General features: G+C 38.8%; 5 protein-coding genes across 5 annotated transcripts; all 5 read left to right on the plus strand.

Annotated features, from left to right (window-relative positions):
- Window positions 1–1149: 1149 nt before the first annotated feature.
- On the plus strand, window positions 1150–3543 carry LSM04_001751 (Protein kinase domain; the record flags this gene model as incomplete). Its single annotated transcript, XM_067330518.1, has 1 exon — window positions 1150–3543. One exon carries the CDS (start codon window positions 1150–1152, stop codon window positions 3541–3543), a length of 2394 nt encoding a protein of 797 aa, XP_067194472.1.
- A 1402-nt stretch (window positions 3544–4945) lies between these two features.
- LSM04_005345 (PPM-type phosphatase domain) lies at window positions 4946–10348 on the plus strand (the record flags this gene model as incomplete). Its single annotated transcript, XM_067330519.1, has 1 exon — window positions 4946–10348. One exon carries the CDS (start codon window positions 4946–4948, stop codon window positions 10346–10348), a length of 5403 nt encoding a protein of 1800 aa, XP_067194563.1.
- Window positions 10349–12518: 2170 nt separating this feature from the next.
- Window positions 12519–15848, plus strand: LSM04_000287 (uncharacterized protein; the record flags this gene model as incomplete). The annotated part of the gene is made up of 1 exon (XM_067330520.1): window positions 12519–15848. The coding sequence occupies one exon, from the start codon at window positions 12519–12521 to the stop codon at window positions 15846–15848; it is 3330 nt and encodes a 1109-aa protein (XP_067194449.1).
- A 1181-nt stretch (window positions 15849–17029) lies between these two features.
- Window positions 17030–19327, plus strand: LSM04_002127 (uncharacterized protein; the record flags this gene model as incomplete). The annotated part of the gene is made up of 1 exon (XM_067330521.1): window positions 17030–19327. The coding sequence occupies one exon, from the start codon at window positions 17030–17032 to the stop codon at window positions 19325–19327; it is 2298 nt and encodes a 765-aa protein (XP_067194478.1).
- Window positions 19328–20572: 1245 nt separating this feature from the next.
- On the plus strand, window positions 20573–25780 carry LSM04_003700 (ABC transporter type 1; the record flags this gene model as incomplete). The annotated part of the gene is made up of 1 exon (XM_067330522.1): window positions 20573–25780. The coding sequence occupies one exon, from the start codon at window positions 20573–20575 to the stop codon at window positions 25778–25780; it is 5208 nt and encodes a 1735-aa protein (XP_067194533.1).
- Window positions 25781–27024: the final 1244 nt, after the last annotated feature.

Raw genomic sequence — 27024 nt, forward strand, 5'->3', positions numbered from 1 at the left:
GAATATATCTATAATATTAATGGAACACTGTGTATATACAGGAAAGTGTATGGCATGTGTAATTATATATATATATATATATATATATCTTATTTATTTATTCATTTACATCTTTAACATTTACTGAGTATATTATCTATTTTTCTATTTATATCTTTGCCATATATATATATGTTTACATTACAGTGGTAACTCTAAGAAAATAAATAGAAATAGAAATAGAAATAAAAAGGAAAAAAGAAAAAGAAACTTCTTTTTACTATCAAGATACGTTCCTTTTTTTTTATATTTCTATTTCTATTGTGTTTTGTTTACATTCATCAGTATTTTCTTTTCGCTGTCTTTTTTTTTAAATATTGATTCCTCTCTTTTTCGAGTGCGTAGATCTATCTCTCTATTTATCTTATCTATTCGTTTGTGTCGGGAGAGGGGGAAACTATATATATATATATATATATATATATATATAATAATAATATTTATTATTATTATTATTATTATTATTATTGTTGTTATTATAATTCCTTTTCTGCAACGTACTGGGTCTGATGCTGAGTTACTCTTTTTATTTATATATAAATATGTCTTTTTTCATTCTTTCTTGTTTTGTCTCTTTGTGCGTGTGTGTGGGTATATATGGTGCGTCTACTTTAAAGAAAAAACAAACAATTTCTGTGTAGTGTGATGTATTACCGCAATTTAATATATTTTCTCTTTCACTATATATTCTCTTATTTATATACTTATGTATATTTCTTTATATCACTCTTTTTCTTCTTATTCTTCTTCTCTGCGGTCTCACCTTGTAAATCATCTCTACCTGCACTTTGCAAGGAAGGGACATAGTAATACATATATCTGTTTATATATTATACATATATAAATAAATTCACAGGAAGAGAGAGAAAAGAAGGGAATATAAAAAAAAACTGGAGTATTTCACAGTAGTAACAAAGAAAAAAAAGAAATATTTATAGTTTCCTTTTTTTATTTATTTATATTTCTTTCCGTTTCTTTAGACCATCTAATCGAGAAGAACTTCAATAAATATAAAAAAAAAAAATAACGACATAAATAAAAAAGAACGAAAGCGAAGCCAAAGTATAATAATAATACTAATAATACCGTGTGTATTATATCACCAGAAAAATGAGTGCCGTCAACACCGATATCCTTCCAGATGCCAATAATGAGAACAACACTAATGATAGCAATAACACCGCTAACGCGATCCCGCAGCCCACTGATGCCTTTGCGAGCCGCATCCAACGTGTCTACGCCCCCAGCTGCCCAAAGTGCCGCGCGCATCACTCCCCGCCCCACACGAAATTCCCCCCAAGGCGCTGGGAGTGCACCACGCGGGGCTGCACGGGGAAGTTGTGGCAGCCGGACGAAAGCGCCAGCGCCTGCGATGTCTGCGGGAGGGCCGTGGCCCGCTTCACCCGCCACCACTGCCGGCGCTGCGGGTATCTGACGTGTGCGGGCTGTCTGGCGTTCCGCGCGATATTCCCGTCGTGGTCGCGGCGTGAGCGGCAGCGGGTGTGCCGGCGGTGTTGCGTGCCGGCGGTGCCGCTGCGGATTGGCGGCTGGCTGCTGAAACTGGGGCAGCGGTCGGTGTTCTTTGGGGAGAAGATGTACGCCCGCTACTTTGAACTGCGGGGGACGTTTCTCTTGTATGGGAAGAGTGGGGCAAGAGCGGAGGAGGAGAGAGAAGAGGATGGGAATAGGAATATAAATAGGAGTAGGAATAGTGATGGGGATGATAGTTACTTGAATTCCATTCATAGAACGAATACACCTATAAGGAGTACACCGCATGGTAATCGTATGCATATGAATAGTCATATGAACCACTATGATTATGATAATAGTAGTATTGGTAGTACGTATCATCATACTAATACTACGATGGATACTACGATGGAGCATAATAATAATAATAATAATAATAATAATAATAATAATAATAATAATAATAATAATAATAATAGTGGTAGTAGTATTCCTACTAGTACTGGTGCTGGTATTCGTGTTCAACATGATGTGCCCCCACATCCCGCACCACGGGGATTAATAGACATTACAGGCGCCAAAGTCATGGATGTGGCGATTCACCCGAATGCGTTTTGCATTGTTGGCCCTCGACTCGCCCGCGGACACGTCTTTTCCGCCCCAACACTCGCAGAAAAGACACGATGGGTGGAGGCGATTAAAGAACAAGTGACACTAGCCAGAGAAGAACGGAAAAAACAACAACAAAAACAAAGAAAAGAAGAAGGAGATTGTATAGGAACAACAACAACAACAATAGCAACAGCAATAAGAGATGGAGAGGAGGATGACTTTGAAGATGACTTGGACCGCACAGAAGAAGTATTATACAGCAGTAATGATGCCATCGGAATTAATAATACTAATAATAATAATACTAAAAATATATCGGTACGTGATTTTGAACTTTTAACGGTAATTGGATTAGGGAGTTTTGGTCGAGTCATGCGTGTAAGACATCGGACCACAGGCAAAATATACGCCATGAAGATATTAGACAAACAACAAATTGTCCAACGCCGCATGGTCTCCCACACACATGCGGAGAAACTCATTCTTAGTCAAGTCTCCCACCCCTTTGTGGTGCAATTATATTATGCCTTTCAAACCCGTCGGCACTTAATTCTTGTCTTGGAGTTTCTCTGCGGTGGGGAACTCTTCTTTCACTTACAACGCAGTCATCGCTTTAGTGAAGATCGGGCGCGGTTCTACGCGGCGGAGATTGGAAGTGCGTTATCGTATTTACATGCCCATCGTGTATTATACCGTGATCTCAAACCGGAGAATTTACTCCTTGACAGGGATGGACATGTTGTGCTCACCGACTTTGGACTCGCCAAACTCAAAGTGGGTAATAATAATAATAATAATAATAATAATAATAATAATAATAATAATAATAATAACGCAGATGATCGCACACACACCTTCTGCGGCACACCGGAGTATATGGCGCCGGAACTCGTCAGTCGTGCCGGCCACACCACCGCCGTCGATTGGTGGAGTCTCGGTGTATTTCTGTACGAAATGGTCGACGGCATTCCCCCGTTTTACTCCACCAACACACGGGAGATGTATGAGATGATTCTGCACAAACCACTGGTGTGTCCGTCGCACTTCTCAGCCGAGTTGCGATCATTGCTGGAGCGGCTGCTGGAGAAGGATCCGGCAAAGCGTATGACGACGGGGGAGGAGTTCTGCGCCCATCCATTCTTTAAACCAATTGACTTTAAGAAGTTATTGCGACGGGAGATCAAACCGAAGTTTGTGCCGAATGTGCGGTGGAATGATTTGCGGTATTTTGATAAGCGATTCTTGCGGGAAAGTACGCGAGTGGCGCAGTTGGATCAGCCGTGTGATCCGAGGGATCCGGTCAGTCGGGCGTTTGCGGGATTTGAGTTTAATCTGCATTCACCCACAACCACACCGACATTAGTGAAGAAGGAGAGGGAGGCAGAAGAAGAAGAAGTAAAAGTAGAGAAAGAAGGTTAAACTACATTATATATATATATATATATATATATATATATTCTGGGATTTGTGGTTGCGTAAGTACTTCCGTTTGGGGGCGTACACTAATAACTGCAGAAGAAACTCCATAAGTAAGTAAGTAAGTGCTGGAGTGAGGTTAAGTGAAAAGAACAACAATTTCTTTCTTTCTTTTTCTATTTTGAAACACACTAACACCCATACTCACTCCAAGGTAAAGAGAGAGATGCAGCGAATGATAGGGCTCAGATGGATGAAGGAGTGAAAAGAGGAAAAAGTCAAAAACAAAACAGTAAAGTGTAAGAGAAAGATAAAAATGGCATGATTAGATAGGGCAAATATTTGCTTGAAAGAGGAAAGATAACGAAGGAATAGAAAATGAAACAAACGACTTCTTTTTTTTATTGCTTTCTCTCTCTCTCTCTCCGTTTTCATATATATATATATATATAACTATATACTTCACATCCATATGATGGTTTTTTTTTTTGTGGGCGTGCCTTTGCTTTTTTTTTAAATATTCCTTCCTTCATTTTTTTTGCTTTTTTAAACGTTATTTTAGTTTTTTGTTATCTGTCTTTCTTTTCCCATTCCCCTCTTTTTTTTATCTTTATTCAGTTTTATTACTACGCAGCTATTGTTATGACTGCCATTACTCTTGCTACAAATGTGATTACCCCTATGAGTATTATCTGTTAAAATGACTACGAATTCAATATTTATTTCTTTTTTTTTACTACTTTGCTCTTTACATTGACACCTTTGATATCTTTCTTTGAAGCATATATATATATATATATACCTTATTTATACTTATATATCTATATATTCCCCTTTCTCTCCTTTTCTGTTCTCTATTTATTTATTTTATTTAATTTCTAATAAAAGGATCTATTTCTTCTCTTCTCTTTTCTTCCATTCACACGTGGTTGTATTATATTTGTATTGTATTGTACTGTGTGTGTGGGAGAGAAGAGGCACATCACAGCACGTGGAGAACAGAATTGATTCGAAACAGCGGCCGTAGGGAACAGAAGAGTGCAGAAAATCAAAAAAAGAGAAAATAGAAGAAAAGAAGAGAAAAGAGTTGAGAGAAAAGTATTTGTGTACGAGGCGCGAAGTATATAAGAGAGATAGTGAAAGAAAAAAAAGCAAAGAAACTTCTACTATTAAAAGAGTACTTCGTGGCTTCAACAAGAAACAGTACATATATACTTAATTATACATCTTTATCACAGGAAGGAAAACAAGAACAACAATAAAACGAAAGTATAGACAAAACAGACAAAGGAAAAGAAAACACAACGTATTTCATTCATCTATATATTTAGAGTGAGCGAGTGAGGGAGAGAGATAGTATATATATATATATATATACGTATTGTGAGTGTGCATTTCAGTATCTATGAATATCCCTGGTACTAGTAGTATTAGTAGTAGTAATAAGAGACATCACAACAATAACAATAACAGTAATAACAATATTCCCATTCTCAACGTGGAGGAACTCAGTCCACCCACCGAACAACAACAACAACAACAACAACAAAACTGTTATTATTATTATTATTATTCCCTTCAAAAGACTCCATCACTGGCGAATATGCAGAAGAGCACAAATGACGACAACATCACACTTCCACAGATGCCCGTGCAGTTTTTATCCCACGACAGCTTCTCACACAAGACATCCGCCCGTCTCAATAATAATAGCAATAATAATAAAAATGATAATAATAATAGTAGTAATAGTAATAGTAATAGTAATAACAACTCCTTAACAACGACAGTAGTGAAAACAACAAGTATGGCGATATCGACAGATGTGTTACGTGCACAACAAGAGGAATCACAAGCAGAAGCAAAACAACAAAAAGAACCACAGCCAGTTTCTCAAAAGAAACCAAAACTATCATTTAAAGAGAGACAACGATTGGCAGAGGAGAAACGGCAAGAGGCATGTAAAGAACCGGAGGCAAAACGCCCACCCCCACCCTGCAGCTTTACACAACTCACTTATTCCGTCAATCATCCACGTCCACGAAGTTTAATGAATATAAATACAGATAGTAATAGTCGAAGGGAGAGTTTTAAAACTAAAGAAGATGAGACGTTGAGTCTACAATCGCCCAGTGTGAAGTCTCAACATGATACGATGCGAATATCATTTAAAGATCTTCAACGGTACGGCATCGCCCGTTCCCCACCACATCATGTAGGGCCACTATGGCAACAACAAGAAAAAGAAAAAGAAAAAGAAAAAGAAAGGGGAAGAAACTTATCCACATCCCCACCGCAGTTAAAAGATATGCAATCACAATCACAATTACAGCATGTAAAACACAAAGAAAAACCGGTGGAGTTACTGCATATGAATACAACAGCAGAGAATACGTCTTCTTCCTTTTCTAGTACATGGCCACCATCGCGGACTGGCAGTAGTGTGACATCTTCTCCACCAAACGAGCTTCCCCATCGAAAGAAGAAGGATGACACACACCACAGTTATAATCAAAAAGGAAAAGGAAAAGAAGAAAAAGAAGATTATGATTATTCTCGGCAAAAATACAATCATGTACCGAGGGAATTAACAAAAATGAAACGATTGCAGCATGGAAGTTGTCATAATAAGAGTGGTAATACAAATAAGTTCGTAGTTACAAGTGGCAAAAGAGAAGGAGAAGGTCAGGTAAATAATACGCCTCGGTCTACATCAGACACCGGTCTGAGCACCTTCATACGTACAGGCGTCAAAAAGTCTACTCAAAGTAAAAACAAAAATAGTGATATTGGTAATCCAAGTGGAAGCAGCAACCGCAACAATAGGAAGAACAAGAATAATAAGAATAAGAATGGGACACAATACGGTGGTGATGCATCACCAAGAAAAATAACCACCACAAAAAGCGCAAAAACCACAAAAACCGCAGTCACCACAACCAAATCATTATCACCAATGCGTGTAGATAATGAACTATTGCGGCCTGTTATTCCCGTATTAATGCCAATCAACTCAGCCCGACGTCTCTCACCCCTCACCTCCCCAGCCTCTGCAAAGGCGAAGGATGATTCTAAGCAAGAGTCGACGAAGAGAACTATCAGCAGTGCTAGATATGTAAAGGATAAAGGTGAGTCTCGCAGGATTCCCTCACCCCCACGAGAGAGAATAGATGTACACCAGCAACAAAGACAACAACAACAACAACAACAACAACAACAACAACAAGAGAGTTCCGATTCTCTGATTTCACCACCACCATTGTTAAATGCCACAACCTCATTTCACCACGGTACTTCTACAATTGATAGTACGGGACAAGATAACAATGATGTATCGAGAAATTTTCCATCGCAAAGCCCTCCGTCTTTGATGAATACAACGGGATCCACATACACAGGAATCCACACCAGTAATGAGCGACGTGAGCGTGATAAGATGTTAAAACGTCCATCCGGAGGAGGAACTATGTTATCAACAGCCACAACAGGCATCTTTTCACCGATGCCAATATCTGCTGAGATGAGCAAGACAACTTCCACGCTTGTAGGCAATTTTAAACTTTTATCGAACCGGGCGGAAAGTGGACAATATCCATCGATGTTATTTTCACCCGCCTCACATCTGGAGGGATCTTTACCATTTGCACAAACACCAGATACTCCTTCTAACTTTGCTGTCACTCGTGAGCATAGACGTAAGAGTAGTTTTTCGAGTCTCTACTTCTCCATGACGAAACGGCACAAACTGCAGCATTTCAACACTCTTACAACTAATCCAAGTCAGGCTATGATGGATGAGGATACGAGTCGTGAGGTGCGTGGGGATAGTGGACCGGATGAACTTTTAGAAATGGATTGCAATGACTCTTTTGAAGGATCCCCGGATAAGATTGGATTAATAGAAACGGAAGAACATGTGTTTATCCCACGTTATGAGTTACTAGAGGATGGTAAAACAGCATTTGAGAGTTCAGTGATTCGTATTCGTGCGGCTAATCGATCAGCGCGAAGTAAGAGAAAAGGGCCTGAGAGCAGTAATGAAGAGGCATGTATGCGTAGTTCTCCACTGAGACAACGTGGAAGGTCAAAGAAAGGTAGTAAAACAAACAGGAAAAGTAAAAAGAGAGCTACTAGATATAATGATAATGAAAATGGTGATAGGGGTGATATTGATAACAATGACAATGATGATAAGGATAATAATAATAATAATGATGAGGATGATGATGATGATGATGTTGAGACTGATGGATTTGTATTTGGAAGTGTCTCAGCGGCGTATACTACCGATCCAGAAGAGGAGGATCCAAATGTGGACTGTAAAATTGCCGCTCGACTTATTTTTAATGCCGATAATGGAGTTGTCATTATTTCAGGTCGTGAAGAAGTTGGAAAGTACATCAATCCACCTCCACAAGATGGAGATAACTATAGCAATGTTGTGTCCCAAACAAATGATGAAGAAAAAGATAATTCACGTTGTACATGCAGTATGGAGTTTATTACAAGACACTTCAAAGGATTTGATTACACCAAACACCACGCTCATAAACTATATCATCACTGTGCTGATTGTAATCGTCGTCCTGCGGCATTTCTTTGTCTACACTGTTTAAAATCTACTTGCCCTTCTCATGTCACAAAACACTACCAAGAGTGTAAAGAGCACTGTACCTTGTTTCTTAATCAACTTGATATTATGACCAGTTTTGATCGCATATTTTGGTGTGAAAAGTGTAATTGCTTTACATGGAAGTATACAGAGATATATGACCCATTAGTGGATCATCTTGCCTATACTCGTGGAACGTATCTTGATGAGGCTGTTCGTGATATATCTTGTGTTGGATATAATGTACTGTTAAAAAAACCACAACAACTGGGACGATACTCTAGTTTACATCTCTCTCCAGGACGAGAAATAGGATGGCTTAGTATTTCAGCAAGTCCAAACATAATCGTTTCATTATCACCATCTGTGGCAGCTTCTCCTATGTTGTTACCACTAGATGCAGGAAATGAGCGAGTTATCGGTGCATTAAATAGTAACGATACTCAAAACAATGCCAATAATAATAATAACAACAACAACAATAGTAATAATAATAATAATACCAATAGTAACAACAATAAGAAGAATACTACTGCTGTAGAACAGAATAGTCACACTGGTGGATGCAGTGCATCACCACGTCGACGACCGTTTACACGAGATGTTGCAAACCTATTAAATGAGAATAATGTACTTTGTGTAGGTGAGGCGGCGCCGAGGCTTGTTTCACTTGGAGCCAAAGTACAGGGATGGCGATCAACACAAGAAGACGCTGAGGCCGCTTTTGTGATTGATATTCCGGCATTTACGTCAACTTCGGAAACAGCTGCCGAAGAAGAGAAGAAGGAAGATGATGATGATGATGATGATGGACTACCGGAGACTATTGCAATGGCGGTGTTTTGTGTATTTGATGGACACGGTGGGGATGCGGTGGCTAAACTGGCGGCGAGTCAATTTGAATCACATTTACGCAAAGCCGTGGCCTCCGGACGTCATGATAATGAACAGGCACGTTCACTACTTCTTCAGTTGGAGTTGGAGTCCTCATCGCAGGTGATTTCTATTGGGGAGCGATCTCCTACGGGGGCACGTGAGAGCATCACCCATCGTCAAGTCAACCATAACGAAGGAAACAATGATAACAATAACAATAATAACATTTTTGAAAGTAATGCGACAGAGGTTGTCCTCACCGCAGAGGCTGTACGACGGCACATTGAAAACACCGCCTCCATTTCCTCCTCCACCACTTCACTTTCACCGACAGATCAATCCACTGCCCTGGGCGGTGGTGTAGCTGAACGTAATGTTATCTATACTGCTGCTGGCGGTGTCGTTAATTCTGGTAGTCCTCTCTTAACAGCAGCAGCTGCAGGTGGTATTAATGGCGTTAGTGGTATTATGACTGGTGGAGTGAGCGGTACGGGGTCTCCCCTTGTCTCGCGCCAGGAAATGGAGATGCTGCGTGCCTACTTTGCCGGCATCATGGAGGAGGCGCTTCTCTCGTTGGATGCGGCCCTGCGGCAGAGTGTGGAGGGCCTCCGCGGCGACTACCACAGCACCGGCTGCACCGCCTGCGTTGTGGGCATCACCGCCAACTTTATTCTCTGCGCCAATCTCGGCGACAGCGGGGCGGCGGTGTACACGCCAACGGCCATCCGCCGCATCAGCACCACCCACCGCGTTGCAGACGCCGTGGAGGCCAATCGCATTCACGCGGCGGGCTATCGGCTGCAGGGCGGCCGCATCGAAGGGCGCCTCGCCGTCCCGCGGGCGTTGGGCGATTACGACTTCAAACAGTCCGGCGGACGCGGGCCGACGGAACAGGCCGTTGTTGCCGTGCCGGACGTCACGATTACACCGGTGCCGACAGCCGGGGAGGCGGCGCGGTGGGGCGTCATTGTGGCGTGTGACGGGGTGTGGGATAGCGCCACACTGCACCAGGTGCATCATGCGATTGTGAATGCGCAGAGTGATATTGATGTGGCGGGATCGGCGATGGAGGCGGTGGTGCGGGCGCGAGAGATGGCGGCGGGAATGCGGGATACACAGAAAACAACAACAACAAAAGAAGAAGAAGGAATAGGAGCAAAGAAAATAAAAGGAGAAATGGGAGGAGAGGCGGCATCTGTGGATGCGTTATTGTTGGCATCGGCAGCGGGGATCTTTGCACAGTGTGTGGCACCGAGCGATAATGAAGAGGGTATTGGGATGGATAACTGTAGTGTGATTCTGATTGAACGACGTGCATAGGGGAAAGATAAGATAGATAGATAAGGATAAGAAGAAGGATAAGGGAAAAACAACATAATGTTAATAATAATAATAATAATAGTTATAGTAAATAATAATATCAGTGAAGGAGAAAAAAAAGAAGGGTGGGGGTATGGAGAGAGCGTCTTGCTACTCTTATGTGTACCAGTGAGTGCTAGCTATTGATTTCGTTTTACATTGCTTGATTCATTTATTTATTTTTGTTTACTTTATCTTGTTTTCTTCATTCTCACACATGTACAAAGAAACGCGGAGGTAATATATATATATATATATATATATATATATATATATATATCTGTATATATATGGAATTGAAGAAATCAGAAAGGGATGAAGGGTGGCAATGATGATGTGAGAAGAAGCACTCCACATCATTTCATTATTTCTTGTATGAACACCAAAATCCATTGTTTTTTCTTTTCTTTTTCATTTTATTTTTCTTTTATTGTTTATAATGTAGACAATCCACTACAGCCATTTATTTGCAGGTGGGTTGGTGGGGAATGTACACAGAAGCACAGAGAGAGAGAGTGTGTGACATTCCTCACATCTCCATTACCTTTTGTTTTTTTTCTTCCTAGAAGAAGAACTGACAAATTAAGTTAAAACATAAAAAAGGAAAGAAAACCTTTACGAAAGCAAAGAATATGCATATATATATATATATATATATATATATATATATATATATATATAACGGAAAGAAGACAAACCAATTCGGAGTATTAAAAACAAATGTAAAGAGAACAAAAACAAAAAACGGGAAAAAAAGAGTGTATGAGTGGGATGGCGAATGTCTCACGTTTTTCTTTTTTTTCCTTTGCTCCCTTTAGGAGCCTTTTTATATGTCATGTTTTTCTTTCTCTCTTTCTTTATCTTTGTTTGTTTCTGGTGTCTTTGACTTTATCTGAGCGAGTTAAAAATACACCTTGTGCTCTCTAGGAGGAAAAAAATCTATTTGAGTCTTTGTTTTTTTTGTTGTTTTGATTTTTATATTGATAAAGAGAATGAGGGGAAATAGAAAAGAAATAAATACGGTTGCTTAAACTCTATTCTGCAGCGGAATACTTTTCTTTATTATTATTATTATTATTATTATTATTATTATTCAGTTTTAGTTCTTTGATTATGTAGTGAACTACAAAGAGTTCCTACACCATTCACTCTTTTTCTTTTTTTTCTTTTCTTGCTTTCTGTTTCCTGCAGCTATATATACATATATATATATATATATATATACATGCATACATATGATTGTATTTGTATATGTATTCGAGATAGTGCCACAAAACAAAGAAAGAAGCAAAAAGAAAAAAAAATTACTTCAATTGCTACAAGCTGATTTCTTTTCGTAGACAACATTCGTTATGTTTTTCTTTGTACTTTTATTGTTGCATTCTTCTTTATGTTTTTTTTTCTTTGCTTTCAATGTTTGCTATATTACTATTTGCAGTAGAGTAATGAGTCACTGGTATCTACAGATCGTTGGGTGGACTTCCTTTTATTAGTGCTTCTCCTCCAATTTTGATTATGAATAGCTTACACCTATGCTCTCTCTCTCTTTCTATATATATATATATATATATATATATATATGGGATTTCTTTTCCTTTCTTCTTTTCTTCTTTTTCTCTTTTCATTGGGGGTCTCTAACGTGAATAGTCTTTTTTTTTCTGCTTTTTCTTTCCAACTAGAGTGGGGTGGAGTTAAGGAATAAAAAAAGAACAGAAAAAGGGAGAGACTCCATAATAAAGGAACAAGAAAGAGGATAAATAGAAAAGAAAAGATATAAAGAATAAGAAGAAGAAGAGGGGAACCGCTCTTCATAGCAGGGAGAGTTGAAAAGTGTTCTGTTCACTTCTTTGTTTAATTTTTATTCTATTTATTTATTTTAGTGATTTCGTCTCTCTTTCATCTCCCTAGGGATCCTTTAAAAACAAAATAAACAAAGAAGTAAAGGACTGAAGTGAAGGGCATAGAGAAAGAAAAAGTCAATTATCAGTGACAGGAACAACACACAAATAAGAAGAAAGAAGAAAACAACAACATATATATATATATATATATATATTAAGATTATTATTGTTATTGTTATTGTTAGTATTATCTCTATCTATCTATATATATACACGTCTAGAAACTATATATGAAGAGTGAAAAACGACACAATACACTTGCCGATTTATGGCGAGAAAAGGGCAATATACGAACACCAAATGTACTACACTCAACATGTCCCGCTTCTTCTTATTCTTCCACTACTACACATGCTGCTGCTATTGCTATTGCTACAACTACAAATAATAATAATAATAATAATAATAATAATAATAATACAATTACGACGAATGGCAATACAACACTGCTAACAGCGACTCGATCTATCCATAATACACGCCGTACATCATCGGGAATCCCCAACACCGTACACCTGAACTTTGGCAATAACGATAACCATCATCATCATTATAATAGCAATAGTAATAAGAATAGTAATAGTAACAGTAATGGGAATAGTAAAGAATATACGAGTTCACGTAGTCAAGGTACACGTCGTTTAAGACGTACATCTACGGCAAAGTCGTCTAGTTCCATCACTGCTACACCGCATACTACTATTAATATTACTAATAACACTACTACTACTACTACTAAGACGAGTATGAATAGTACGAATGGGAATATGCATACGAGTGTCAGTGGGAAATCATCCTTAATGGCTTCTCCTGCAAGCATGACTCGACCACCCACAAACAACTCCCGTATCTTTCGCCAAGGCACATACAGTAGTTTACATTCATACTCAAGTGAATCTCATTCGCCTGCTGGGTCTAGAACAGTTTCACATTGCAGTACTATAGTGGCGGGATTAGCAGAAACACACGTTTTATCGAAAAGTAAACGTAGTGAGGTATCCAGGGGAATAGCACTTGTTGGTTATCCGCTCTTTAGTGAGGAATCTGTGCAGAGCAGAGAAGAAGAAGAAAAGAAGAATAAAAAGAGCAATAATAACAATAGTGATAAGAGTGAACGTGATGGAAAAGATAGAAGTATTATTGGAAGTCCCACACAAACACAAAAACAAACATTATTGACAATGCCGGAATTTAAAGAAGTACCACAACAACATCAGGAGAGAATAAGGAGAAGTGTACTATCTAGATCCGAAAAAAAGAAAAGTCCGGATGTATTATATACAGGAACAGGAATAGGCACTTCATCCAAAACAAACCATAATAAAGAAGAAGAGAAATTAGAGGATGGTGATAATGGTAATAGTAATAGTAATAGTAATAATAATAATAATAATAATAATAATAATAATAAGAATAATAATAATCATAATAATAATAGTAATAGTCATGCTATATCGTGTTCTCGTAGTTATGTTGGGGCGGCTGTTGGAACTTCTGGGCAAAAACCATTTATTCGATTGGCGAGTCGTGGCGCTGGTGGACCATCATCATATTGTTTTCGTGTAATGCCGCCATTAGCCTCACGTGAGCATAGCGAAGATGCCTCTTTTCTTAATAAACAAATGAGTCCTAATCGTGATTCCACTACCTGTATAACCTCAACAAGTACATTGGTAGAAAAAGATAGTTATATGATTAGTACACCTCCGTCAAATTCGGTATTTATATGCAATGATCATCATGTAGGAAAGAGTGATGGGATTAAACGAAATCTCAAACAAACAACAACATCATCATCATCGACAATGGAGGATTTGCAGAAAAGTGTACCTTTTACACGTGCCAACACCACATCTGTGACACCGTCAAGTTGGATTTCCGCTAATAGAAGTAAATATACTACTACTGTTACTAATACTAATAGTACTAATAGTAATAGTAATAGTAATAATAATAATAGTAGTAATACGGGGTATCATAGAACGTTTAATGCTTTGCAAGAACCGCTATCACGTCAGGTCAGTCAATTATGCCTTACAGTTCTACAGGAACGTGAACGTCGACTTAAGCGGCAGAAATCCACACCAGCAGGAGGAGGAAGTATTAATAATACAACAGCAAACATCACAGATCCAAAACAACAATTGCAATTACAATTACACTTAAAACAAGAGGAGATGGAGGAAAAACAGCAATTATCATCTTCTTCTCCTCTTTATAGTGCCACCGTCGTCTCTTCAATGCATTTGCGCGATTCAAATGAAACACTACGAACGGGAAAGTTTGCCTCTGCCTCTTCTGTACTGCAATGTGTGAGAAATGTACTGGAAACACGTCAATTATCTCAATCCCCCGATCATCGTGCTTCTTCTATTGTAAAAAATGCCTCTTCTTCTGGGGAATCCAATAATGCTGTGTATGGGATTAGTAGTAGTTGTTCCACTAGAGATATGGCCCCTGTGGAGGAAACCACGCGTACGGTTTTAGCACATATCTACAACAATAGTAGTAATAATAATAATAATAATAATAATAATAATAATAATAATAATAATAATAATAATAATAATAATAGTGCCGTAACAACTATAGGTGTGAAACCCATTATATCCATAGAAACAGTGGAATTCACAGTGCCATCAGTAACGAAACCAATTATACCGACAAAACGAACTATATCAATAAAACCAGAAGTGGTAGGAACAGTAAAACCAATCGCAACATCAGAAACAGTGGAGCCAACAGTAATAACAACAACAACAACAACAACAAAACCCATCATAACAAGAGAAACAGTAGAAGCAGCAGCAGTCAAAAAGACTACAACGACAATATTGAATCAATACAGCAAAAAAGAAGCCGCAGCCTCAACACCGACACCAGAAATCACTTATACCACAAAGAAGAATACTATCCATCACGACCCCCATAATACTAAAGAAACCCTTAAGTTAGATAATAATAATAATAATAATAATAATAATAATAATAATAATAATAATAATAATAATAATAATAATAATAATAATAATAATAATAATAATGAGTATGATGACAATGATGACTATGATGATAATGATAATGATGTTTATTATGATGAAGATATCTGGTGGTCCTTTCACGCTTATTGGTGCGGTTCTGCCGATCTCCACGTCCCACCCACCGTTGTTCCCTCATGTGTCCCACCACTAAATCTCAAACGTGTGTGTGTGCCGGATGATGCAACTGCACTTTCTTCTTATCCCATTCCGTTACCAACTCTCATGACGGCGTTTGTGGAGAGTCGAAAGAATAGTTTGCGTCTGCGAACGCGAACAATAGCGACAACAATAATAAATAGAAATAATGATCGGTCTGGGGCGTTTACGGATAAAAGTGATGCCTTGGCGGGGGGACGTGGGGCGGAGCGGGAGGCGTATCGATTAGCGCGAAAAGCACAAATTAATTTATTGCTGTTGGAGTCGCATGAGAGGCGGGCACGGCGATTATTGATACATGAGGAGACCGCCGCATGGAAGAAGTTTACGAATTTTCCAATCATGATAGAGCAGAAGAAATAAGCTGATATTTCTCATCATCATGGTAGTAGTGGTAGTGATAGTGATAGTGGTGTTTATATATATATATATATATATATATATATATATATATTTCCACTCTAAAGAGAAGGAAAGAGAAAAAAAAAGAAATATTAACAACAACAAGGAGAGAGAAGACTTCTAAAAGAATATGATGTCTAGTGTACATATTAGTTGGGTTAATTAAAAAGACATGAAGAAGAAAAGATACTCCCATTATATATATATATGTCTTTATATGGGAGAAGCAGCAGAGATAACAATATTGGAGAGAGAAAATAGAAACGATTGATAAATGGTCCTATGATGTATGTAAGATGGTTGTGTGTGTATATTATTTTTATAATTTTTTCTTTTTGATTATTCGTGTATTTATCTCTCTCTCTTTTTATACATATTATATGGTATATTGTTTTTTCCTACCTCTATTTATATATTCGATACGTTTTATTTCCGTATATTGATATTATTCTACATATTTCCTGTCTGTTCATTTAAAGCAATTTTAAATATAGAACAGCCACTCCTTTGACGATATTCCCCTTTTTATCACTATTTATATGCAAATGGATGAGTTAAATTTACAATAGAAGTAGAGGTAGTGCATATATATATATATATATATATATATATATATATATATATATATATATATATGTACTTGGGAGTGTAGCTTTATACTCTTTTCTTTTCTTCTGTTCTCATACGGGTATTTTTCCTCACTACAGTTGTTCTCTTTTTTTCTTTTTCTTTTTTTTCTTTTTGTTCCTTATTCGTGTTTATCTACATCTTGTATTCCTTTTACTTTTCGTTTTGTTTTGTTTTGTTTTTATTTTGAACATAGCTCTCTTTCTCTCGCCTTACGAATGTATGTGTAGTTCATGAATATCTCTTTTTTTGTTTTTTCTCTATTTCCATAGACTGCTCTTACTACTGCTTGTACTTTATATACACTTATAAACATTATATAGATATTTATATATACATTACATTCTCTATTTCCCCTTATTTATTTATCTGTGTATATGATGTTATTCCCATTTAGCTTCTTGGCATTCTTCAAAGACGTCATAGGTGTTTTCTATCATATATATATTAAGTATAATTTACATACTTAATATATATAAATACTAAAAGAGAATCTAGTAAATATCCACGTTTATATGTTTATACAGTCTGAAGGTGAATTGATGAATAGTGTTCCCCCACCGTATAGTACGCCTCCCACTACTACTAATACTACCACTAATAATACGAATACTACTACTGCTAATAATAATAATAATAATAATAATAATAATAATAATACGCATAGTATGAGTAAGGGCAATAGTATTAGTCCACTCAACAAGAGAGAGGATATGCATAAGGATAATACCACCAATATCTACACAAACACATTAGGCTGGCGTAAGTGGCAGGCCATGCAGCAACTCTGCAGTACACAAGAAGGCCGTCAACGCTTTGATATCACTTTGGAAGAGGAACGTATGATGCGGGAAATCACCGCGGCTGAGTTTAAAGAGCGATTGATGTTAATAACCTCCTCACACACCCCACAAGAACAACAACGATATCCATACCAATATCAACAAGAAGAGGAAAAAGAAAAAGAATATCAACCATTTATGTGTTCTCCCTATACAGCAGATCATTCCTACAGTACAGGCTACAGCAGTACCACACCTGTCCGGAAAGTCAATCGCAATAGCAGCAGCGGTAACACAACGCCCACCAGTCATAATACACTACATACAAACACTATGGGAATTACAGGAAAAGAAGATAATGAAGAAATAAACAGTGAACAGACATACGCCCGACTGTACGCCGCTGCACAACAACAAGCACGTGAATATGAGGCGACGTGTGCACAACTCACGGCATACATTCATCAACTTTCAGAGGAATTGCCGTATACTTTACCGTCCTCAACTAATACAATGACAACTACTTTGGAGGATATTTCTATGCAAACTGTGAGCTCGCAGAGTACAGAGACGAGACGGCGACGATGGAAAGAAAGAAACGAAGACGAAAGACGAGAAGAAAACGAATTGTTTTGGTGGTCGACATTGCGGCGATTGCATGAGGCACAGATGAATCAAGCACGATTGGATCGGGAGTATATGGCACTTAGCAGACATATTCGTTATTTACATGAAAATATGCATCGAACACTGTACACTGGAGCACCATATAGTACACAGCCTGTCTCGTCAATTATTCGACAATATGATGGGAGAAGTGTATCGAAGGAAATGATGCGGGATTATTATCAACATCATCATCATCAACAAGAAATACGGCATCGTACTAGTACTGTTGTTATTGCTATGATATCTTCACTTTACGGAAAGTTGACAAGCACTTCCATCAATTTGTTAACTATAACATTCTTCTTTTCTAAAGGAGGATTCATAGACTTTATACATCTACGACACCAACGGCAGCGGCAGGTTTCACAGGGAGTGAAGTTAACTTTATGGTTCATAATAGGGAGCTTAAAGACTGCATTAGATTACTGTACTGTGATGATGAAGCGATCATTTCCTGCTGCACAAATGGTCCTATTCAATACTGTATATTTACTTCTGGGTGCAGCCCTGCAATCTTGGGATGCTGCTATATCAATAACGGTTTCTCTCTTTTATATAAGTATTGGTACTTCTTACCTTTTGTTTTCTAAGGGAATATCTGCCGTTGTGTATGGTTTTCAGAATGGATATAATCTTGCTGCAACGTCAGCTACTACGGCCCTTACTAACTCTGTGATGTTTCCACTGGGTTGTATACTGGAAATTGGAAATACAGCAATTGCGGCTACTCAGCGGCTTATGCGAATAACTCAACAAACTTTACCCTATTCTTTCTATCTCACTGTTGGTCTTGGGGCCTCTGCCGCTGGGAACATGAAACGAGTTATGACGACATCTATTTATGATGTAAAGCGAATTACATCGGCTGCTGCTCAGGACAGCGTGAGAGTATCCCGCAGAATTGCCGACTATACTCTGAATTTGACTGTTGGTATCGGGACTGCTGCTGCTGGCAACGTGAAAAGAGATATAATTCTTACGCTTAAGCATTTGGATCGAATTACTTCGTCTGTTGTTGTTCTTAGAAGTATGAAGCGAGTTGTGTTTCTGGCTCTTCCTTTCACGGAAGGAGTCACATCTACTGCTATTGGTAATATGAAGAAAACTGTTAATGCCGTTGCTTCTGATGTAAAGCGAATTACATCAGCTGTCGCTCAGGGCACTATGGCAGTATCTCATCAAACAGTTGTTTATCCTCTTTATTTCACTGTTGGTGCTGGGATTATTGCTGCCGGTAATATGAAGAAAACTGTTAATGCCGTTGTTTCTAATGTAAAGCGAATTCCTGCTGTTTCTTCTGTGCGGAGGAGTGCGGATAAGGTGGTTGCTTGGTGTCGTGTACCATGGTTGGAAATAAATTGATAGCGATGGCTTCCTTATATGGCTGTGGCGTAAAGGGGGTTTATGTTATTAAGTATTATACAAATATTTAATTTAATGGTTTCCACTGGATGTATGTTTGCTTTTTTTCTGGTTTTTTAGCTTTTCTCGTACTTCTTGGTAAAGTGTAAAAAGAAGAACACGTTCGATTTCTTTTTTTCTTGGTTATCCTCTTCCCCTTTCTTGCATTTGTTTACTTTACACTTTTCTTTCTTGCTGCGTATGAAAGTTGTGTATCTTTTTTTTTCTTTTCGATTCCTCCGAAGGAGTGCCATGTTGAGTGTTTCATGCCTCCTTTTTCTTTCTCTTCATTTTCTATCCTCTGTAGTACCAGGAATAACAGGAAGTATCGAGAGTTATGTAATGTTGGGAGACTGCTCAATAGTACGTATTTGACGGTATTTATCTGCTTCCATCTTCTTGAGTTCGTGTTTATGTGTGTTCGTGTGTGTATTCCTTGAGAAAATGAGGGTTGTCTGATCTTTATTCTTCTTCTTTTGTCTCCATTTTGTAAGTGCATTCTTTTATTACTGACTGATCTAAAAAGAAATAAAAAAGAAACTTTGTATATATATATATTTATTTATTAATATTATGTATTTTATATTTTGAGTGTCAACTTTGGGTTTTCTGTGCGATTCTGAGCTATTTCTTTTTTCCATTATTTGTTTCCCCAAAGTAAAAGGGGGTATATTTATTTTTTTTTCCTCCTCGTATTGCTTTTTGTTATTGTTACCACTAATTCTATTACTGTTGGCTTTCCCTCCGGTTCTTTTTTTTTGGATGACAGTAAGTAATAATAAAGGATTTAAGGTGTATTACAAGGTGCAAAAAGTCGACATCCATAACAACAAAGAACTGTTATAGATATTAATAATACTAGTAAGAATAATAAAAAAAAGAAGAAGAGGTCTTTTAACATTGTAAGAAGATCTGCAATTTATAAAGTACTAAAGGAATAAAAGCGAGAATTTTATATCTTTCTCTAGTGTCTGAGAAGGCAAAGAATACCTTGGGGAAGTACAAAGCACAACCACAACGGCTGAGGTTACTGTACACAACAGTAACTGAGTCTATTTTCTCTCTATCTCCAGAGTCATAGAAATAAGGACAAAGAGTCAGAGACGCATCCCTCTGTGTATATATATTCTCTTTATATATATCTTTCCGTGTTAATTCCTAATCACTAAACGGTCCTAATATACAACACATTCACCCCATCACGTCATGCGAGAGGAAGACAGAGAGGCTGAGACACGAGTCTCTCTCCTCACCCACGATTCCCAACTCAACAACAACAATAACAATAACAACCAACAACACGAACAAGAAAAAGAAGCTCTTGCGGCTCTTTTACGGCGTGAGTCCCGTCTTTATATATGGCGCCATGCATGGCAGTCCAAACTCTGCCGTTTGTGGGGCGCCGAACCGCCGTACATTCTGCAGTCCGAAGACACCGCCGGTGGTGGTATTAGTGGTGGATTGTATTACACGTGGCTTGGCGGCCTTATGGGACGGGCCGCCCGTGCCGATCACGTTGGACTAAATAGTGCAGAAGATCTCAGTGCGGAGGATATGCCGCGGCCCACACGCGCCTCTCGTGCGTACAACGCCGGTATTGTTCTCAGTGCGGAACTGCAGCGGCAGCGATGGCGGCGGCATGTGTGGTCGATGTACATTGGCGTAAGTGTGCGGCACCGGCGGGATAAGTTAAGTGTGGGGGAACTGCGGTGGATTGGACACGCCCAGCAGCGGCGTACACCGCAGGAGTTGTACGCCGGCGTGGAGTGGCGAGTACCGCCGGCCCATCGTGTGAAGGAGGCGGAGAGAGATGTGGAATGTGATCCATTTATAAATGGGGAATATGACGGGGAACATCTCTTCCAAACATCTACATTCACACTAGCAGGAGGAGAAGGAGAAGGAGAGGCAACAGCCACACTGGAGCGTGTAAAGGATATTGAGATTGTGTCTCCACTATCAAGAAAGGAACTACACGGTACAGGGATGCCAGAAACATCACAGCAGTTGCCAAGGTGTATGTCTGTGGCCCGAGCACTTTTTAGTGTATTCGGTAATAAGGTATATATACTTTTAATTGTACGATTGGTGCGTGATGCCTGTCAGCTTAGTGTGCCAGTAGTACTGCAGAGTTACATTGAATTTCTTCAGTCCACAGATCCGCAGTGGGTGAATGGACTCCTACTTGTGTTAGCCTTCGCCATTCTCTCACTTGTGCAAAGCGCGGCGGCAAACAAAATGACACAATTAGGATGGCGTGCCGGTCAAACTTTTCAAAATGCTTTACAGGCTGTTCTATTTGAAAAATGTGCTACCATTTCACGTAAGGCACTCATGCATCCCGAGATGAACGTAGGACGCATAGTGAATATGATGAGTAGTGATGTTAGTAGCTCCTCTTCACTACCCCAAATGGTTCCTATTGCTGTTGGAGCACCATTACAATTACTGGTGGCGTTATTTTTACTTTATCGCCTTGTTAGTTGGTGTGCTTTCGCTGGTTTTGGTGTACTGGTGGTATTTATGCCTGTTCAGGGTTTGTTAATGCGACGATACTTCGCTGCATATGGGGCACTTTCACGGACAAGGGATGCGAGATTAAAAGCCACGAATGAATTTTTCACAGGAATACGGGTGGTAAAGTTTATGTCGTGGGAACCGTCATTTATTCAAAATATTGAGGAACTACGACGAAAGGAAGTAGCCGCTTTACGTACAACACAACTTCTTTACATTGGAAGTGCATTTCTCACGAATGCGATACCCGCTATTGTGATTGCAGTTGTTTTTCTTCTCTACAGTGCTGGTGGGAATGAGTTAACACCGGTTGTGGTGTTTCCCACCCTCACACTGCTAGATATCATGCAGGTGCCATTTATTATGATTCCCATTTCAATATCCAGTGTTATGCGATTTGTGGTGTCTATGCGGCGTATTACAAGGTTTCTGGAATGCGATGATACCAATGATGGAATGCGGGAACTATTAAACGAAGATAAAGGGGAAATTGTACAACTCCACAAAGGTGTTATGAACACATATGGAAGTAGTAATATGATGATAACAGCAGCATCAGCAGCAGCAACGGCAACGACAGCAAAAGTAGCCGCAGCCGCCGCTGCTGAGTTTATGCATGCGACGATATCAACTTATGTACCACGGAAACTTCCACCATGTGCGAAGGAACGCAAAGCGGCTAAAAAGAAGAAAAACAGCAATGGTAATGGAAAAGACTCTAGTGAGTACTATGAGTTACAGCGAAGGGAATTACTTCGAGATATTACACTACGTATTCCTAAAGGTAAACTAACCTGTGTAGTTGGGGAAACTGGAAGTGGAAAATCTACACTATTGGAATCCTTATTAGGAGAACTTGATGTAACATCTGGTGTAATACGTAGTGCACCGGTTATTGCCTATGTTCCACAGCAACCATGGATTATGAATGCTACACTTAAGGATAATATTTTATTCTTTAGTGATATGAATGATGAACGTTTCCATCGTGCTCTACGTTGTACACAATTAGAGTCTGATTTACTTCTACTCGCAAATGGTGTAGAGACAGAAATAGGTGAGAGAGGTATTAACTTAAGTGGGGGACAAAAGGCCCGTGTTAGTCTGGCCCGTGCTGTGTACGCCTCAGATCGTGATATGTATTTACTGGATGATCCACTCTCTGCATTAGATGCACATGTTGGAGAACGTGTATTGCATGAATGTATACTTGGTGAGTTACGTGATACCACCCGGTTATTAGCCACACATCAATTACATATCTTGCCCTATGCTGATTATATTGTGGTATTACAGGAGGGTGGCACCGTTGCCTTTGATGGAGATTATGAAGCCTATAAGAAGTATATGGCCAATAAGGCTGAGGGTAAAGAGAAAGAAGAGGAAGAAGGAGATAATAATGATAAGAAGTTGGAAGGAACAGACGATACTACAGAGAGGAAGAATAGTAGTAATAAAAGTGATGAACAGAGAGATTCCACCAAGGAAGAAGAGAAGGAGAAGAATGGTACTACTATGAGTGGAGATGTTAATATGGAAAATCAAGACCCTACAAAGAAAAAGAACAATAAGGACGATGACAACATGGATGATATCATTGAGGATAGTTTAGTCGATGCTTCTGAGTTAGAAGGAAAAGGTACAAGCGATACAAACAATGACAATGATAATACCACGAAGAAAAATAATAACAACAATGACATTGGTAAATTAATGACAGAAGAGGAAAAGGCAACAGGTTCCGTTTCAATGGGAACATATATGCAGTATTTAAAAGCATGTGGTGGTCTTACCTTATGTATTTTAGTATTATTACTATTCATTATCACGGAGTGTCTTGTGGTGGCCCCTTCACTTTGGCTTTCCTTCTGGTCTGTACGTCGTTTTTCTCTCTCCTCACGTATGTATCTTCTTGTCTACACAGCACTAGTGGCAGCAGGGGCATTAAGTTCTCCACTGCGTAATACCACTGGATATGCGGTACAACGGTGTGCCTCTGTGAAGTTACATGCACAATTACTACGGTCACTCGCTGTTGCCCCAATGGCGTTCTTTGATACCACTCCAATTGGTCGTGTGTTGAATCGTTTTTCAAAGGACTTTAGTAGTATTGATGGAGATTTACAGGGAAGTGTTATCTTCTTTCTACAGTCTCTGTTATCTGTGACATCTTCTATAGTGGTAATGGCAGTATCACAGTATCTTATATTGCTAGTATTAGCACCATGTGCATTATTTTACTATAAACTAATGTTATTTTATAACAGTGCGAATAGGGAGATGCGTCGTATTGCGAATCGAGCTAACTCTCCTGTATTTTCAGTTCTTGGAGAAATGCTTGCAGGAAGATCTTCTATTGCTGCATATGGTAAAACCACAGACTTTTTACAAAAAGCTATGCATCGTATTGATACTGTATATGCATGTTCATATATTCAAAAAGTTTGTAATTGCTGGCTTGCGGTACGTATTGAGTTACTCAGTAATGCTGTATTAACATCTGTGGCATTTATTGGTGTTTTACTCGTTATGTTGCGTTTTGGTAACATCGATGTGGGACTTGTTTCACTGAGTCTTACTATGGCTATGAATATGAATTCACTTCTTAAATTTGTAGTGAATCAGTCTGCAGAGGTTGAGGCTAATATGAATTGTGTTGAACGGGTATTATATTACACATTTAATGTGGAACATGAGGATTTACTGGATGATATTGATAAAACTATTAAAGAACAGGAGCAACGGGAGAAACAGCACGATTTGAGGAAACATCACAAAGAAAGAACCAAACACAGCAGCAATATCAAGAATGATGAAGGTTATGCAAGAATAACGAGTGTTCCTGTAATCTCAGATACCGATGATGATAATAATAATAGTAATAATGATAATGATAATATCAACAACAATAACGAAAAAACTAACAATGATAATTATAAGGGTAATATTAATTATGATAAGGGTAATATAAGTCGTGAATACTCTTTGGCGGAAGACCATGAAGAAGAAGAAGATAAAACAGCTATAACAACTGTAACGACTGGATTTGGTTCTATTGTATTCCGTGATGTTACGATGCGATATCGTGCGGGTTTGCCTCTTGTACTCCGTGGTGTAAACTTCACTATTACACCTGGGCAAAAAGTGGGTATTGTTGGCCGCACCGGCAGTGGCAAGTCATCCCTCTTATTATCCTTTCTTCGCATTGTTGATATCGCGAGTGGATCTATTTACATTAACGATCGTCCTATTCACGACTACCCACTACGTACCCTACGTCAACTCTTTGCGATGATTCCACAAGATCCACTTCTCTTCAACGGCACTATTCGCAGTAATGTCGATCGTTTTCACAACTGCAGTGATGCGGCGGTGTGGCGGGCCCTGCGGCTTGTGGGATTACACGATCGAATTAGCAGCGAACGTGATGGACTGCAGAGCCGCGTGGAGGAGGGCGGGGCGAACTTTAGTGTGGGGCAGCGGCAGTTGATTTGTATGGCACGGGCCCTCCTCCAACGACAGGAAAAGAGTGAAGAAGAAACCGAAGAAGAAACCATAGCATCACATACTAATACTACCAATAATCCTACTACTACTAATGTTATTTTATTAATGGATGAGGCCACGGCGAATGTGGACCCGCAGTTGGATCGTCATATCCAGCACGCCATCACCCACACCTTCGCCGCCCACACCGTCGTGACGATTGCCCACCGCCTGCAGACCGTCGCCGCGTACGATCAGTTGTTGTTGATGGAGGGGGGGCGGGTGGTGGAGGCGGGGCCGCCGCGGGAACTCGCCGAGCGCGGGGACTCCAAGTTTGCCCGGATGCTGCAGTCGAGGGGAGAGACGGCAGTGCAGGAGTTTATTGCAGCCACTATGCAGAGAGAGCCATAGAGGGAGAGGTGGGGGGTGGGGGTTATATGTATATGAAATAAAAAAAAGAAAAAGAAAAAGAAATAAAAATAGTGGATGGGTTTAAACAAGAAAAAATAGGTTTGATGGGAAATAGGATAAAGTGCAAAGAGTGGTGATGGTATTTGCTGATTTTATGTTCCCATGGAACAGGAGAGGCGTATACACAATATATATGTGTATTTATCTAATTATATTTTCAGAAGACAAACAAATAAAAAAGGAAATATTTCAGGGGTTCGATAATAAAAAAAATATAATTCTACAACTACAGGAAAAGCTAAAAAAGTAAAAAGAAGGGAGGAAACAGCAAGAGAAAAAAAAATATTGATGTACGGAAATATAATTACAAAACAGGAGCGAAAAGGGTAACAACAACAAAAAAAAAGAGAATGACAGATGAGTAAACAAACGTATGAAAACCAGAGACCCACTAAAAAACAGACTTTTGTTTCTTCTCCCCTTCTTACCTTTACTACTTGTAGTTGGGCGTAAGGGACTGTTACCACAGGAATAATGAAGAAAAAAGAAATAAAAAAACTACCACCACGACAAGAAGAACAAGGTGAAAAACAAAATATCAGGGGATATTTTTACATTTATACTTTGAACTCATATGATGCGTGTATCCTTTTATTTAATTTTGGAATCCTTATTCTCGGTAACGCCGTATGTTGTCTGCTACCAAACTTTTATTTTTATCACTTACAAAAAGAATGAGAAAAAAAAAATAAGAAGAGTGGTGGCAGTAGGGGTGGAGGAAAATGCGGGGGAAACAAAAAGAAAACAAAAGGAGGAGATTGATAAGGGATGCTTTATACCGTCTTTTTCATGATAGTTCCTTTGCTTTTTATTGTTTTATTTCTCTTTGAATGCTTTTACAATATTTGAATCAGTTTCCTATTTACCAGGAATTATTATCATTCTTCTCATTAACGTGATTCATTATTTCTCTATCTATATCTATCTATTTCTTTATCATCAATCTACATTCTTTTGTTTTTCTCTTGTTTTGTCTCCGGACCACATTGCTTATAAAGTGGTAATCACAGTAAGAAAGTAAAGTAAAAGGAAAAAAGTGATTGTAGCGTCATTTAAAAGAGACACATACACCCACACAAGGAAGCATATATATATATATATATAGATAGATAGTTATATATTCATTTCATTGCAACTTTGAGTGGCTCTTCAGTTTGCTCTCGTACGTTGCAGGATCCATTGTT

This window comes from Trypanosoma melophagium, assembly GCF_022059095.1.
Source record: "Trypanosoma melophagium isolate St. Kilda chromosome Unknown ctg11segment0, whole genome shotgun sequence".
NCBI classification, from domain to species: Eukaryota; Euglenozoa; class Kinetoplastea; order Trypanosomatida; family Trypanosomatidae; genus Trypanosoma; species Trypanosoma melophagium.